Consider the following 14,027-nt stretch of genomic DNA (forward strand, 5'->3'; position numbering starts at 1 on the left):
AGAAAGAAAGAAAGAAAGAAAGAAAGAAAGAAAAAAAGGAAGAGGGGGATGGGGCTGGTTGGCTCTGGAGGGAGCTCAGTTTGGCTACCTGTAATTTGCATCATATGGGATTTCAAGAGCGTAACCATGAAAGGGCCGGTCACATTTCAGGGACAAGGATCCTTCCCTTTAGGAAAAATAGCTGTGCATACTCAAATAAGCCTTCTTGGCAACCTCTGAAAGCAACTGAAGGAAACTAAAGTTTTTCTGCCTTTAGCTTCTTGCTGGAGAGGAAAAATTTACCTCTATCCTTTAAGATTCTTTTAGCTAGTCTAAGAATTCAGCTGACCTGAGACATTAATAGGAGAAAATCGAATTTAATTATATATGTATGGGGATTCCACATAGATATGTGTTCCAAAGACAGTCAGGCAAAGTGAGGCATATGTCATCCTGAACTAAGGAGAAGAAGGTAGGAGTCTGGAACTTCAAAGGAAAGGAAAAAATTCACAGGAAGATAAGAAAGAGTAAATGCTTGGTAAACAAAAGTTTGCTGGGCCATACAGAAACAATGGGACATAGGGAGGAATTGTAGTAATCAGACCTTGCTAAATCCTTCTGTGTCTACCAGCCCTAATTCTTGTTATACTGTACTTATCAATGGTGATTGCTCTTTTCCTGGAGGAGGTCTCTCTAAATTCTTGTAGGTAGTTAGGGGGAAGGTCAAATTTTCTTCCTGAGTCTTTTGGGCCTTGATTGTTTTCAGCTCGAAATAATCTGCATGCCAAAGGGGCACGTCTTGAGGTGGCCTGCCCTTAGCCCCTACATTCTCAATGCTTCTAAATGCAGTGGAATACAACTCAACATCAAAAAGGAACAAACTATTAAAACATGCTACAACATAATAAATCTCAAAATCATTATGCTAAGTGAAAAAAGAGACAAAAAATAGTACATACTGTATCATCCATTTACATATAATTCTAAGAAATGCAAACTATAGTAACAGAGAGCAGATAAGCAGTTGTCTCAGCACAGGGGTAAGGTGAGATGGGATGAGTGGGTGTGTAGGATTACAAAGAGCATGAAAAAACTTTTGGGGGTGATGGGTATGTTTTCCTAATTGTAGTCATGGTTTCCTGTGTGTATACATGTCAAAACTTTTCAAACTATACACTTCAAATATGTGGGATTTATTATATGTCAATCATACCTCAATAAAACTCTTAAAAATAAAATAAAAATAGAAAATAAACGTGAAATTAAAAGTGTACTAACCCAGAACCACATCCCTCCACACCATCATTCCAAACTCTTGGGTGGTTTGTCTTAAAAATGCTTCATAGGTAGACAAGTATCTGTCTCCACTGTAAAGCTAGTAAGTATGCATTCATAATGCGCCTTTTGAAGAAACAGCAAAATTCTGTTGAGCCCTGAGTATGACTTCTCTCTTTCAGAAGATGACTGAGTCATGGAGACAGAGTGGGCTATTTAGATCTCCTATTTGCACATACTACATGCACTTACGTAAACTCTCACATGTTTCAATCTGCTTTTTCCAGGATCTGTGTCCAAAGCCATCACTGACCCCCAGCCCAAGCAGCCAGCCACCCCCCCACCGCTACCATGGCCGAAGACGCGGACATGCGCAATGAGCTGGAAGAGATGCAGCGAAGGGCTGACCAGCTGGCTGATGAGGTGAGGGATGGGACCTGAGAAAGGAGCAAAACCTGGGGAGCTGAGTAGTTTGTCTTATTCAGGTTCAGGCAGAAAATCTCTTCTAAGATCTCCATTTTTAAAATGGAGGAGTATGACTGATTTTCTCTACACCTAACACCTCTACAGACAGGAATGGGTTGATAAACCTATATAGGACTAATGTCTTAGCCTAAACGCCCAATTCCTAGCAATCTAGAGAAGTCAAGATCCTCTAAGAAAAGCAATGTCTTTGGGTGTCAGGAGCTGCCTAATTCTGAGAGCTGATTGTTACATTTTCCAGACTCTTGCAAGCTGGTATTAAAATTGAATTATATAAATTGATAACTAAATAGATTATATTAAAAATAAAAGGCAATAAATACTCAAAACTCTTCACTTCTTAATTATTTTCCTGTATTCCTTAATTATTTGCTGTATTTCCTTAATTATTTGCTGTATTTCCTGTATTACCTATACTCTTGAAGTTCTTGACTTGTGTTAAATGTATAGTGTAGGAATACCATAGAACAGTGTGTTACTGTACATCTTCCCAAGTTGACCTTCAGTGATGCCTTGCTGTAGTTAAAAATCAGACAGGTTAAGGGCATTTATATCCAGGAATCAGGGTTTGACTTACTGTTTTGTTGACTGTCTAGACTTAAGAAAGTGGAGAAAATATTAATAACATAGATTAAACTTAAAAGTGTGCATGTCTCTAGCCATTACTCTTTAAATAACACCAAAAAAATGGAGAGAATATTCTAGTATTTGAAAATTTTTATTCTCTTCAGCAAAGAAGTCACTTGCGTCTTGACAGACTAGCAAAGTCCCAACATTTCTCCATTGTTTCACTTTCCTCTTACTCATTAATGCAAATGAAAATATCAACCAACATTCATGTCAGCACTACACTTGTCCATTGCATGCTTAGCAATGGACATAAGAGTTCAGCAAAACTTAACAAAAGCTTTCTGTGTGAATGAGTTGGCTACATGGATGGAATTTATAATCAAGGGCTTTGTATATTTGATTATCTGTAAATTCTATGTTCTCTATCCCTTATATCAGGAAAATAACAAATTTAAATACGCCTATACATATATGTATATTCATATCTGATTCATATTCATGTATTCATATATATTAGCATTTATGAGCATACCACTGCTTACAGCCGTTCTATTTCAACTGCTTAGCAGCCTCCTAACAGCTCTTCCAAGAAAGTTAACGTTCTTCCCGCTCCTGCAGAATCTTGTCCAAAATAAGTTTGTCACTTAAAACCAAAGCCTTGAGAAATCACACTGGTTGCTGGAGTCTAGTAGTTTCAAAGGAACTGAGAAAAAAGTGACAATGATGTGCCTGAGGGACCAGTGCTGACTTCAGACTTTCCATCTCACTTTGTCTAATCTAAGGATGAAGATAATTATTATAGCTGTCTCCTATAGGCTAGTTATTTCAAACATGCTTGATTTTTTTTCACCCCAAGGCGACAGCTTAATTTGTATTGATAAGAACTTGCTATTGTGTTTCTAGAAGCTTTATAAGAAACTTGATGTTAGATTCATCTCAATTCATGAGAAATTGTGTTTGTGTTTAAAATTCAATATTCCTGGTCCAGGGAGGCCAAATTAATCCTCTGAGTATTTGAGATAATTTTTCATGCATCCTGCACATGCAAAATTATCTTTTCCAGATTACTTTGTCTTTGATATCAAGATCAGCTTCATATGGTTTTGATTTTAGAAGATCAGCTTTAATGTAATTGCTTTAGGGAATCTTATTATGTAGAAAGACTGATAGGAGAGAGATTGAAAATGTGTTCCGTTACGAACTTGAAAGAATATGTGATAGTAACTGTTTGTGTTTCTCAAGTGAAGAGAGTAGTTCGGATTTTCCAAGACCTCTGGATCCTGCATTCATAATTTTTTTTTTTTATCTTAGTCACTGGAAAGCACCCGTCGTATGCTCCAACTGGTTGAAGAGGTAAGGAGTGGCCATATTTTAAGATAAACTAATCCCTTTTGCCGGCATATTCTTTTCCTAGACCCTACTGCCTTTTCTTAGTACATGATCCCATAGATTCCCTTGTAGCCTACCTGGAATCCACATTAATGAGGGAGATGTCAGGTAGCCATCAAAGGATCCCCTTTCCCTCCCAGCCCTGGCTACCTTTCTAGTCTAGGAATTAGAGAAGGATGGTATTTCCAAGGAAATGCTCCTAAGAGATCACAGAAGATTGAAACACTTAAAGCAAATATAAAGATATTACCTACATAAAAACTTTACTTGTAATGATTTTGATGCCTCTAAGTCACATCTAAACTTGATATTCTATTTTGATTTAGCCACACATGACTTTTAAAAATATATATCCCCATAGATACAACATTTTCAGAAATTGTAATATTGAGAGTCAGGCACTAAAAGTCATGAAGTAATAGGAAAATTCTTTGATAAAAGGAACTTCAAATCCATAACGCAAATATAGAAGCTCTTTTATATTCCTGACTCTGGATTGAACATCCATTTGCGAGGCATGGTTAATGAATCCCAAACTATTTTTAAATGGGTAAAATAGGGCAGATAGCAATAATGGAATCAAAGGGGCATTTACAATAAACCTTGCTCATTCCAGTTGGGAAGAGCAGCAGTCTACCAGGAAGAATAAGTGGATTAATTGAACTTGCCCATTGGGACAGATGAAGTGGAAAAAGAATGGGATGGGCTATATTTATCTTAACTGAATAAAACAAGCCTAATAGTTTTTATTCAGTGAAATGCTGTTTTAGCTATGCTTTGAAACTGCTTATCAATTCATGTGTGGTTATCATTTTTAGAGATCTTGCGTGTTCTCGAGCAGAATGATTTAATGAGTCTACTTGCCTCGCGCTACTGTAAATTGCTTATGCGATGACATGAAAGGAAAGAAAGATCAATGTTATAAGGCTAAAAGGAAGTTCGGCTGCCTCTCACGCTCCAGAAGCCAACATCTTCCTTTATTTCTGCAGCTTCAGTTTCTTACCGAGAAATAAAATATTGGCTAAATGTGAATTGCCACAGGAGGTGTGGGGAGAAGGGGGCACCATGAGCTCCCCAGGGCACTGGGGAAGGGTGGGAGGCACACTTAATGAAATCTGTTCTCATGAAAAGTGAGCTTTTTAGCCTGCAGTGTGGCACAAACTGCACACACACACACACACACACACACACACACACACACACACACCCCGGAAGGCAGGCCAACAAAGGAGCACAGAAAGCAGCTTTCCCTCTCTAAATGAAGAGAAATGTTGTCTTTGCTCTATCCTGGGAACACCACTCATGCAGAAATACTCGAGGACCAAGAAGGAGGCAGGCATTCTAAATCTGAGTGCTGGCGAGGCTTTCAGAGTTGACTCATTGTCCCTCAATCCATCATGAGAACAAGCGAAAGGAACAAATCTTCTTAACAGTCCCACGTGACTTCTCACGTTGACCTGAAGGGAACCCACATGTCAGCTGACATAATTAGGTTATACCTCTTTATGACCTTCAACCATAGCCTCCAGGCTCGTTTTTCATTTCCATTTACGTGTGTGCACGCGTGAAGTAAATTTCTAAAATACCAGGACTATCGCCCATCGCTCTACCTGTGCGGTGTTGAAACCCTGCCTAGAACGTGGGACACGGTGGAGCATATGCGTCAGAATGCATCACCAGAACTGGCTCCTCAGCCATCGGAGTCTTTGGGCCAACGAATACTACTTTTTTTTTTTGCCTCTTCTTAAATTGCAAGCAGTGTTGACCAGTCTTGAGTAAGGGGTGTCTGCTCTCATTTATTCTAGGGGGGAGAAAGTCTCAAAAGTTCTATTGATTGAAGTAGGATACTTGAATCATACATTTTTGTTTCTCCTGAATGATTTCTCTTTTTTTTTTTAAGATTTTTTAATTTATTTGACAGAGAGAGACACAGCCAGAGAGGGAACACAAGCAAGGGGAGTGGGGGAGGGAGAAGCAGGCTTCCCGCTGAGCGGGGAGCCCAATGCAGGGCTCGATCCCAGAACCCTGGGATCATGACCTGAGCCGAAGGCAGACGCTTAATGACTGAGCCACCCAGGCGCCCCACCTGAATGATTTCTTGATCAGGCTTGAGGTTGCATCTTAGAACAAGGGGTGAAACAGATGGAAGCTAGTTCCTACCTCTCATAAATGAGAGGAGGCTGTTAGACTTTCTATCCTTAGGAAATTATGAGTAAGGCATTATTAGCGTAGATTGATTGCTCTTACTTCCTCCTGGGTTATTTTATATTGATGGTCAAATACCCCTTATGTCTAGGGCATTGGCTATTCAGATGGTAGTCTGCTTTTCAATCAAAAAAGAAATTCTCTTTAAAGAGAATCAGCATTAAATATTCATCAAGGGCAGAAATCATTTGGCAAAAATGAGCACTGAAATACCAGGATCTTGCCCAGGATCCCAAAGTGCATCAGCGCTATGTAATTTGAATTGAGCTGAATTCTTATTGCAATTTAGTCTCGAAGATGGGAAAGGTTACTAAGCTTGTGAAGTCTCCCTAAGGCAGACAACCCCACTTTCAGTTCAATATAGGACTTTCTGCCAGCCCTCACAGACTTTAGGGTATAACAGAATGCCAGATATAGAAACTTGCTTTTTAATAGAAGCCATTATTGGCATCTCAAGGACAAAGTAAAGTTACATAGAAGTCAGTTGGGAAAGTTCAGAAAAGTTGGATACCATACACAGGTAAAAAGATGAGAAATCATATAGCACTTTGTTCCCAGGCTAGAGTTGCAAACTGGCTCTTTTGATGGCTGCACGCCAACAAACATGTATGGAAGGCCTAACTTTGGGGGCGGGAGGGAAGATATAAATTGGTATCATGCAGGAAAACAGGTATGAAAATAGCTCCAAAGTCAAGGCCTTACCTGCCTTTGGAGCATGGAATTAATTCTGGTAACAGTCATGAATGTCTCTTCAAGAGGAGAATATATGGTTCCAGGCAAAAAAGTTGACTTTGTTGACACTACGTGCCAGAAATGAAGTCTATACATGAATGACCTTGGGCTATGAAAAGTCACCCCAGAAAAGCCTCACTGCCTCAGGGCAGGCCAGTTCAGAAGTACCATCTAGAGCTTTCACGGAGTGGTAGGTACTGAGGCTCTTCCACATTGCATGGATGTTTTAAGCATCTTTTCTTTTCATCTCAACTTACCTTTCAAGACATCTTGGCAATGAGAAGAGAATAAGCATTCTAAAGCCATGTCTTTGTTATGCCAGACTTTCTACTAAAACTGGAAGATTGAGGCGGGGCAGTTCTTTTCTGCATCAGAGGTAGATATGGGGTCTTTTGGAATTTTAGCAGTTAAGAAAGTGCCTGGAGAGTCCTGGTTTTAGCTCAGATGTGTTGGACTTTGGGGAAAGTATCTCAGAATGACAAAATAAAGACTTAAAAATGTTCGAGAAATGGTCTTAGTTCATCTAAGAAAGGAAAAATAAAAAGAGAAAGAAAAAGAAAGAAATGAAAAAAAACCCCTCATATCTCCAACTTTATGATTTTTAGGTAGACAATTTTCCCAGCAATCTCAAACAGAAACCAACAATTGAGCTAAGACAAAAATGGAACCACCTCCTCTCATTCCTAGCTATTAAAATATAATACTTGTTAAGAATAAGAGAAAGTAATATTCTGCCTTCCCTGAAATATTGTCTTCATCCCTGCCCTTCTCCTCCCTTGCATTTCTAGTTTCCCCAAAGAATAATCCAGTTATTTTGATAAAACCTGTCAGCAAAACAGTGGAGTCAAATATAAGTTCTAACATTTATTGAGAACCTACTATGTGCTGGGTACTATACCCAGAGGTATCATCATCAAATGTATATAATCTAACTTGACTCTTTAGGTAGCCACCTTTTACTACGATTCCAATCTCTGTCTTAACAAGGAGGAAATTGAAGTACGCAGTGATTAAATAACTTGCTTGAGACACCCAGCTACAAATGGCAGAGATGAAATTAAAACCCAGGTCTACCTGATCCCAGAGTGTGAATTCTTATGCATAGCACTTCCCTTCCACCACCAACTTCTACCATATTTCCTTTTTCCTTTGAGAATTCTGCAAAAAGCAGAAGGATCTGAGAAGACAAACACAGCAGCCCATTCTAAATGGATCAAGATTTTATACAAATTAAATCCTTTATCTTAATTGCTTTTTGGAACCATAGACTCCCATGGAGTTGAACTTTTAGAAGCCTTTACATTCTGTAGCTCATTTTATCCTTATAAGCACTCTGGGAAGTGAGGAAGATGTTTCTGGGCACAGAAATGGTTAAAACACAGGCTAGTGTAGACAAATGTCCATTTACAACACACTTAAGTAAAAGATATTGAAATGTGTCCTGGGGTCCGGAATCTTGCTGCTCCATAGGTATCCTGGCAGGAGCAGTAGCACTAGGTGGGAGAGCTTATTCAGAATGCAAAATTTCAGGCTCTATCTCAGTCCTACTGAATCAGGATCCGCATTTTAATAAGATGTTTCCTATGCAGGGGATTCGTATGCACATTAACGTTTGGGAGGTAGTGGTCTGGAAGCTTCTGATGGTAGTTGGCAATGACAGTATTTTTCATTTGCCAAATATCCTGTAGAGATGCATTTTCTGAAGGTAATTTATTTTACAAACACTTATGTCATGCTAACTCTAAGCTAGTACCATTCTAGCATGTGCCGCATACTAATTCATTTAATTCCCATGACAACTCAATGACGTATTAACTATTATTATTGCTGTCTTACAAATGAGGGAACTGAGGCACAGAGTAATTCAGACATTTACCCGAGGTTCCACAGCTGGGAAATGAAATCACCAGGACCCCAGGGCAGAGTCTGTCTCCACAGTCTGTGCTGTTGATGACTCCCAAAGTCAACCTAAGCTCTCCTCCAAACAAATTCCTAACCTCACAACTAAAGCCCACCAAATTGTGTTCAGAAGCAACTTGGGGGGTGCCTGGGTGGCAGAGCGGTTAAGCGTCTGCCTTCGGCTCAGGGCGTGATCCTGGCGTTACGGGATCGAGCCCCACGTCAGGCTCCTCTGCTATGAGCCTGCTTCTTCCTTTCCCACTCCCCCTGTTTGTGTTCCCTCTCTCGCTGGCTGTCTCTATCTCTGTCGAATAAATAAATAAAATCTTTAAAAAAAAAAAAAAAAGAAGCAACTTGGCTTTTTCTGTCTGCGAGAGTCAACTACACACATTCTCTGAAATGGTGAGTTTATAAAACTCACAGAAAACATTTTTCAGTGTTCTATTTTTTTAGAAGCCTTATTGAGTTGTTAACATACTGTTTAAAAACGAAACAAAACAAACAAAAACCCTCTGTTGACCTCCACTAACATCCCTCTCTTTCTTAGTTTAAAATAAGTCAGTGGCTGGGGTGCCTGGGTGGCTCAGTCTTTAGGCGTCTGCCTTTGGCCCAGGGCGTGATCCCGGAGTCCTGGGATCGAGTCCCACATCAGGTTCCTCCGCTGGGAGCCTGCTTCTTCCTCTCCCACTCCCCCGCTTGTGTTTCTTCTCTCGCTGGCTGCCTCTCTCTCTCTGTCAAATAAATAAATAAAATATTTTAAAAAATAAATAAATAAATAAGTCAGTGGAAAATAAATGGGGCCATGAGAGATGTCTTCCTTTTGAGTTTATTCTAGGGGCCACCATGAGCATTCCTTGAAAAAGCAATTAATCCAAACTGTTAATGATGCCATTTTATACTTACTAATAATCACCCTATAAAATGAAAATTCTTTCCTTAACTAGTTTGAATTCCTGTCAATGATGATTTCTAAGGTTGAGCCATACAAATATCTGTGTTCTTTTTCCCCTGCCCACCAACTCCCACTCCCCTGCACCAAATAGTTCAGGTGCCATTCAGTTTGTTTAGATCATGTGGAGTGAGATGAGGAGTGCCTCTTCCAGACTTCTGCACAAAAGAACTGTGAAAAAGCTTGTGGATGAATTATTTTCTCACATTCTATTATGGTGCAGAATTTTAGATTTCAGAATAAAAAGCCTTTATTTCTCATCTGTCCATCGGTTTTCTAAATCTCACAGAACTTTTCCATGTAGAGAAAAAGATGGGAGGGTGAGTTCTGTTTGGGGCTGCATTTCTCAACCTTTGTGAAGCAGTCATCTCTTTAGATAAACCTAAAAATCTCATCCCCAAAGTTTCTTACTTTCCAGTGGAGCATCCCTTCCCAATTCACTGAGGGAAACTTCCTGAGGTATCGTGCCAGAGAAGATTTAGTCTAGAAGATTTTGAAAGATTTGCTTCCTATGGTTGGTGTTGTAGAACCTATAAGACATTTTTGTTTTGCGAATATAAATCCACAGTACAATATTAAGTTGTGTATTCCAGTTCCATGCCAAGCCCCATCCCCAGCCCTGCCCCCATGGAGACTAAGCTACAGCCCCCTCATCTACCCTAAGATTCGCTGATAGAGCAAGTCCACGGGTGACCCCTTCCTCTGAGTCCCTCCCCAGCCCTTAGTACTCTTCCCCTATTTCCTCCCTCTTTTTCCTTTGGTCCTTCTTCATTTTCCATTTCTAGGGCTAATTGTCCCCTTACTGATTTCTCTTTCTCTCTTTTCTCTCTCTAACTCTTTTTCAACTTTGCTACCATTATTGGAATGTAGAGTAAAGATGCTGGTATCAGGACTTTGGTTATGTTGGATGAACAAGGAGGTAAGTTGAGATTTCTTAAGTAAGAACAATTCCTCATCTGAATAAAGTGCATTTTTTCAAAAAAATTATTCGTGCATACACAGGTGGTCCTTTCAACCTATTTATGTGCATATTTGAGTATGAAGTTTCTAGAGTTTTCATCATCTTGCTTTTTTCCCTTTCGCTGTTGAGAAGATTGGTAAATATATGGGAATGTTGAGGCCTTCATGACTGGTTGAATGTCACTAGTCTCCCTGTTATATATATTTGGAGTAACAGAATTTTGAAGGCAAAAGTCATTTTTTTGGATTTTCTTTTAATGGTACTATTTTGGGCAGTTTGAGAATTCTCTGATCCTCTTTTTTCTGATCCCCCAATTTTTCCCAAAAACTTAGTTTTCTTGTAATAATCCCTAGATAGAATGAGAGAATGGTGTATCGTGTCCATTTCTTGTGACCATCCTAATTCAGGATCTGGCAGTTTTGATTTCCAAGTCATTGTGAGGATTCCTTTAGTAACTAGGTCCTGTTAGGTCTTTAACAGGATGTAAGCTGAGGGAGATCATTGGAAAATGGGAAATTGAACCATTTAAAATATTTAAATTGCTTTTTAACTATTTCGGAAATGCTAGAAGCAGTGAGAATCAGAGAATCAATGAAAATCATCTCTGTACTCTAAAGTGGAATCTAGAAGGATATTTTTTTCTCTCAGTACATCTAGTCATATGGCGATGCTTATTTAATTCTAGCCACTGGGTGACTGGGTAATGGACATTAAGGAGGGCACATGACGTAATGAGCACTGGGTATTATATAAGACTGACGAATCACAGACCTGTACCTCTGAAATCAATAATGCATTATATGTTAATTAATTGAATTTTAAAAAAAGAGAGAAAATAATAATAATAATAATTCTAGCCACAAGTTAGCTACCTGATTCTACCCTGAATTCTTATCATAACAAGCAAATTGTGGAGAACTTTTTATTTATATTTTTGAAAACATCAGAAAATTCTTAGGAATCATGAGAAATTTTTTTAATGTCAAAGATAAAAATGTAAAATGTATTCACAACATGGGAGACCACAAACAAACTTCAAAAATAAATAAACCTCAAATGGGGTTGGGGGTGGGAATTGCCATACAAATAACAGAGATAAGGCATTTTCCTAAAATGTAGACAGACCTTGCATATAATCATAGAAAAGGGCAACAACCCACCAGCAAACTGATGTAAGATATAAATCATCAGTTTATAAATAGACGTATGAAGCCATGCTTCAACCAACAACGATAATGAGATACCACTCTTTAGCAGACTGCGACAAATTTTTTAAATTGATAATCACCAATGCTGTGAGTATTTTGGGAAAACAGATCTTCAACGTACAGATTAGCACTGTAGACTGATATATATGTTTGAAGATTAATTTGATGATATTTTCCAACTATGAAGTACACCTATCTTTGACCAAGACATTCTACTCCCGGAATTCTATGCTGTAGAAATATGTTGACAGCTATATGAAGAGACATATACATGCCTTATCTTTAATAGTGTAAAACTGGAAACAGCCTAAATATCTGTCAGTGGGGAGACTAACCAAACGCATTATGGACTGGCCATAAAAGAAATTTTCTTCAACCATTACACTAAATGAGATAAATCTGTACCAACTTCTGATGAGTTAGGGCAGGGGCAGGGAGGGACTAGAGAAAGGTATCAGTTGGGATCCTCTGGGAAGCAAATGCTAAGAGTCGGAAGTGTACAAAATCTATTATGGACGCCTGTGATGGGTCAAGGAAAGAGAAGCAAGAGTAGGCAGGGAAAGCTGTCAGCTGATGCAGATCTGACACTTGTTAAGAGAAGAGGAGCGAGGAGGAAGAGTCTCAGACTCCAATGCTGAGTCCGAGAAAGTGTCAGCCAGGCTGATGGGGAGCCCAGGAGCTAAGAAAACCCAATGGAGCAGCTCCACCATAGGCAGGAATGCCTCAGCTCTAGTGATTCCATTGTGCTCAGCCAGAGCTAGAAGCATCCCAGCGACAGCGTGGTCTCCATGGAAATGCTTTGGCGGACCCCATAGGTATAGCAACTGGACATGTAAGCTAACTACAGATTCCCTCTTGAAGGGAGATCTGAGGGGCACATCCGCCTGGCTGTCCTATAAAGACTTTTGCCTCTATATTATTTATTTGTATTGAGCTTTGCCAATAAATATGTACCAACCAATTAAAAAATCAAGAGAAAAAATTTTTAAAAAACAATCGAACATCAACCCCCAACACTTCCCCACAATTTTTAAAATACGAATTGTCAGAAATTTAGACACAAATAACTGAGTCTAGTGGCGTAGTTGTGTTTTGAAGGAATTACAATAGCTGTGGCAGTGTTCAGAGCTCCCCAAATAAATTTGCTATAGTTGCAAGAGTTGCTGGCTTGATCTGTGTAACAATGTCCCAGATTTTGAAACTCTAGACATAGCAAATCGTTTTTAAAAATTAACCCTCAGGTGCCCACGTTGAAGAGTAGTATCTCATTTCCAGAGTTCAGTTGATACATATACACTCAAGTAATTCGGAGTTGCACCTTAGTAACTCTCTAGTAATTTGCATGTGAAGGGGGCAGAAATGAGAGAATGATAATTGGAAGAAGGTTTTGAGAAAGATTCAAGGTAATGCTTTCTTCCCAATACTATAAAGCATTGACATGAAGGCTTGGAAAATAATATATACAAATCTGCAATCAAAATGAGAGAAAGTGAAAAATGTGCCTACTTGAGTTGCAAATTTCATTGCGCTTTGAGGGAGAAAATCTCGAGATAAAATTTGCTAGAATCTCCGTACAAAAATATATTCTCCCCAAGCACAAATGATTCCCAGGAACACCTAAATATTATTCTCTGAGACAGGAATCGGAAGAGCAGATTTCCCCCACAAGATAGTTCACGTTCTCAGCTAAAACATTCCATTTGTGGCCACAGCACAGTAAATGCGGAATCCCTCGGTTAAACGTATTTCCTAGGCTAGCCTTGGTTTTACCAGATGTGTGGTGATCACAAGGATACTGAGAAAAAACACACAACTGTAAAACCCCCCAGAGTAAGTGGCTTCTGCCGGGCCTTATGTGGTACATGTCCCATTTAGACTTTAAGGTGATTAGGACCTTTTAAAATGACAGCTGAGCTTAAGTCAACAACTATCTTCGCTGCTGTGGCGAATGCATTTTCATTCTGCATATGCTGTGTTTAGTGGTTTAGATCAGTAACTGCTTTAAAATTTCTCTCCAGTTATGCTCTCCTAATTTTGTCTATGCCTCAACACCAAAAATGTTGATTGCTTCTATCCTGCAGCTGCACAGGAGTTTCAAGAAACAGACCTCCTAAAGAGCCATTCCAGGTTGTCCAGCTAAATGGTTGCTCTCGGAAATTCTTTACGGGATTCTTGTTTTATACCCAGGTATCAGGAGACACCAAGGAGCACTGAACATGACAGACGGCCCTGGAAGTGTACTGAGTCCTGGGACTTTTATTCCTCTAGAACACTTGTCTCGAAGTGAAATCCCCATGAAACCACCTTATTACTAATGTGGGATGATTTAGCCTTTCATCTCCATATCTCTTGTTCCTTCTGTTGGTCTTTGCTGGGT

At 39.3% G+C, this 14,027-nt stretch overlaps 1 protein-coding gene across 2 annotated transcripts in view; it reads left to right on the forward strand.

The window, feature by feature from the left end:
• The first annotated feature begins 1,521 nt into the window (after positions 1-1,521).
• The window catches only part of SNAP25 (synaptosome associated protein 25), a 29,029-nt gene continuing 16,523 nt past the window's right edge, over positions 1,522-14,027 (forward strand). The window contains exons 1-3 of one of the 2 annotated variants that reach the window (XM_011224335.3): positions 1,522-1,677; positions 3,619-3,660; positions 10,352-10,400. In XM_011224335.3, coding sequence (XP_011222637.1) covers positions 1,606-1,677; positions 3,619-3,660; positions 10,352-10,400 — 163 coding nt within the window. In that variant the 5' untranslated portion in view covers positions 1,522-1,605. The remainder of the gene's footprint in view (positions 1,678-3,618; positions 3,661-10,351; positions 10,401-14,027) is intronic. The other variant, XM_019799159.2, reaches the window with a different exon arrangement.

Source organism: Ailuropoda melanoleuca, chromosome 13 (genome assembly GCF_002007445.2).
Source record: "Ailuropoda melanoleuca isolate Jingjing chromosome 13, ASM200744v2, whole genome shotgun sequence".
In the NCBI taxonomy this organism is placed as follows: Eukaryota; Metazoa; Chordata; class Mammalia; order Carnivora; family Ursidae; genus Ailuropoda; species Ailuropoda melanoleuca.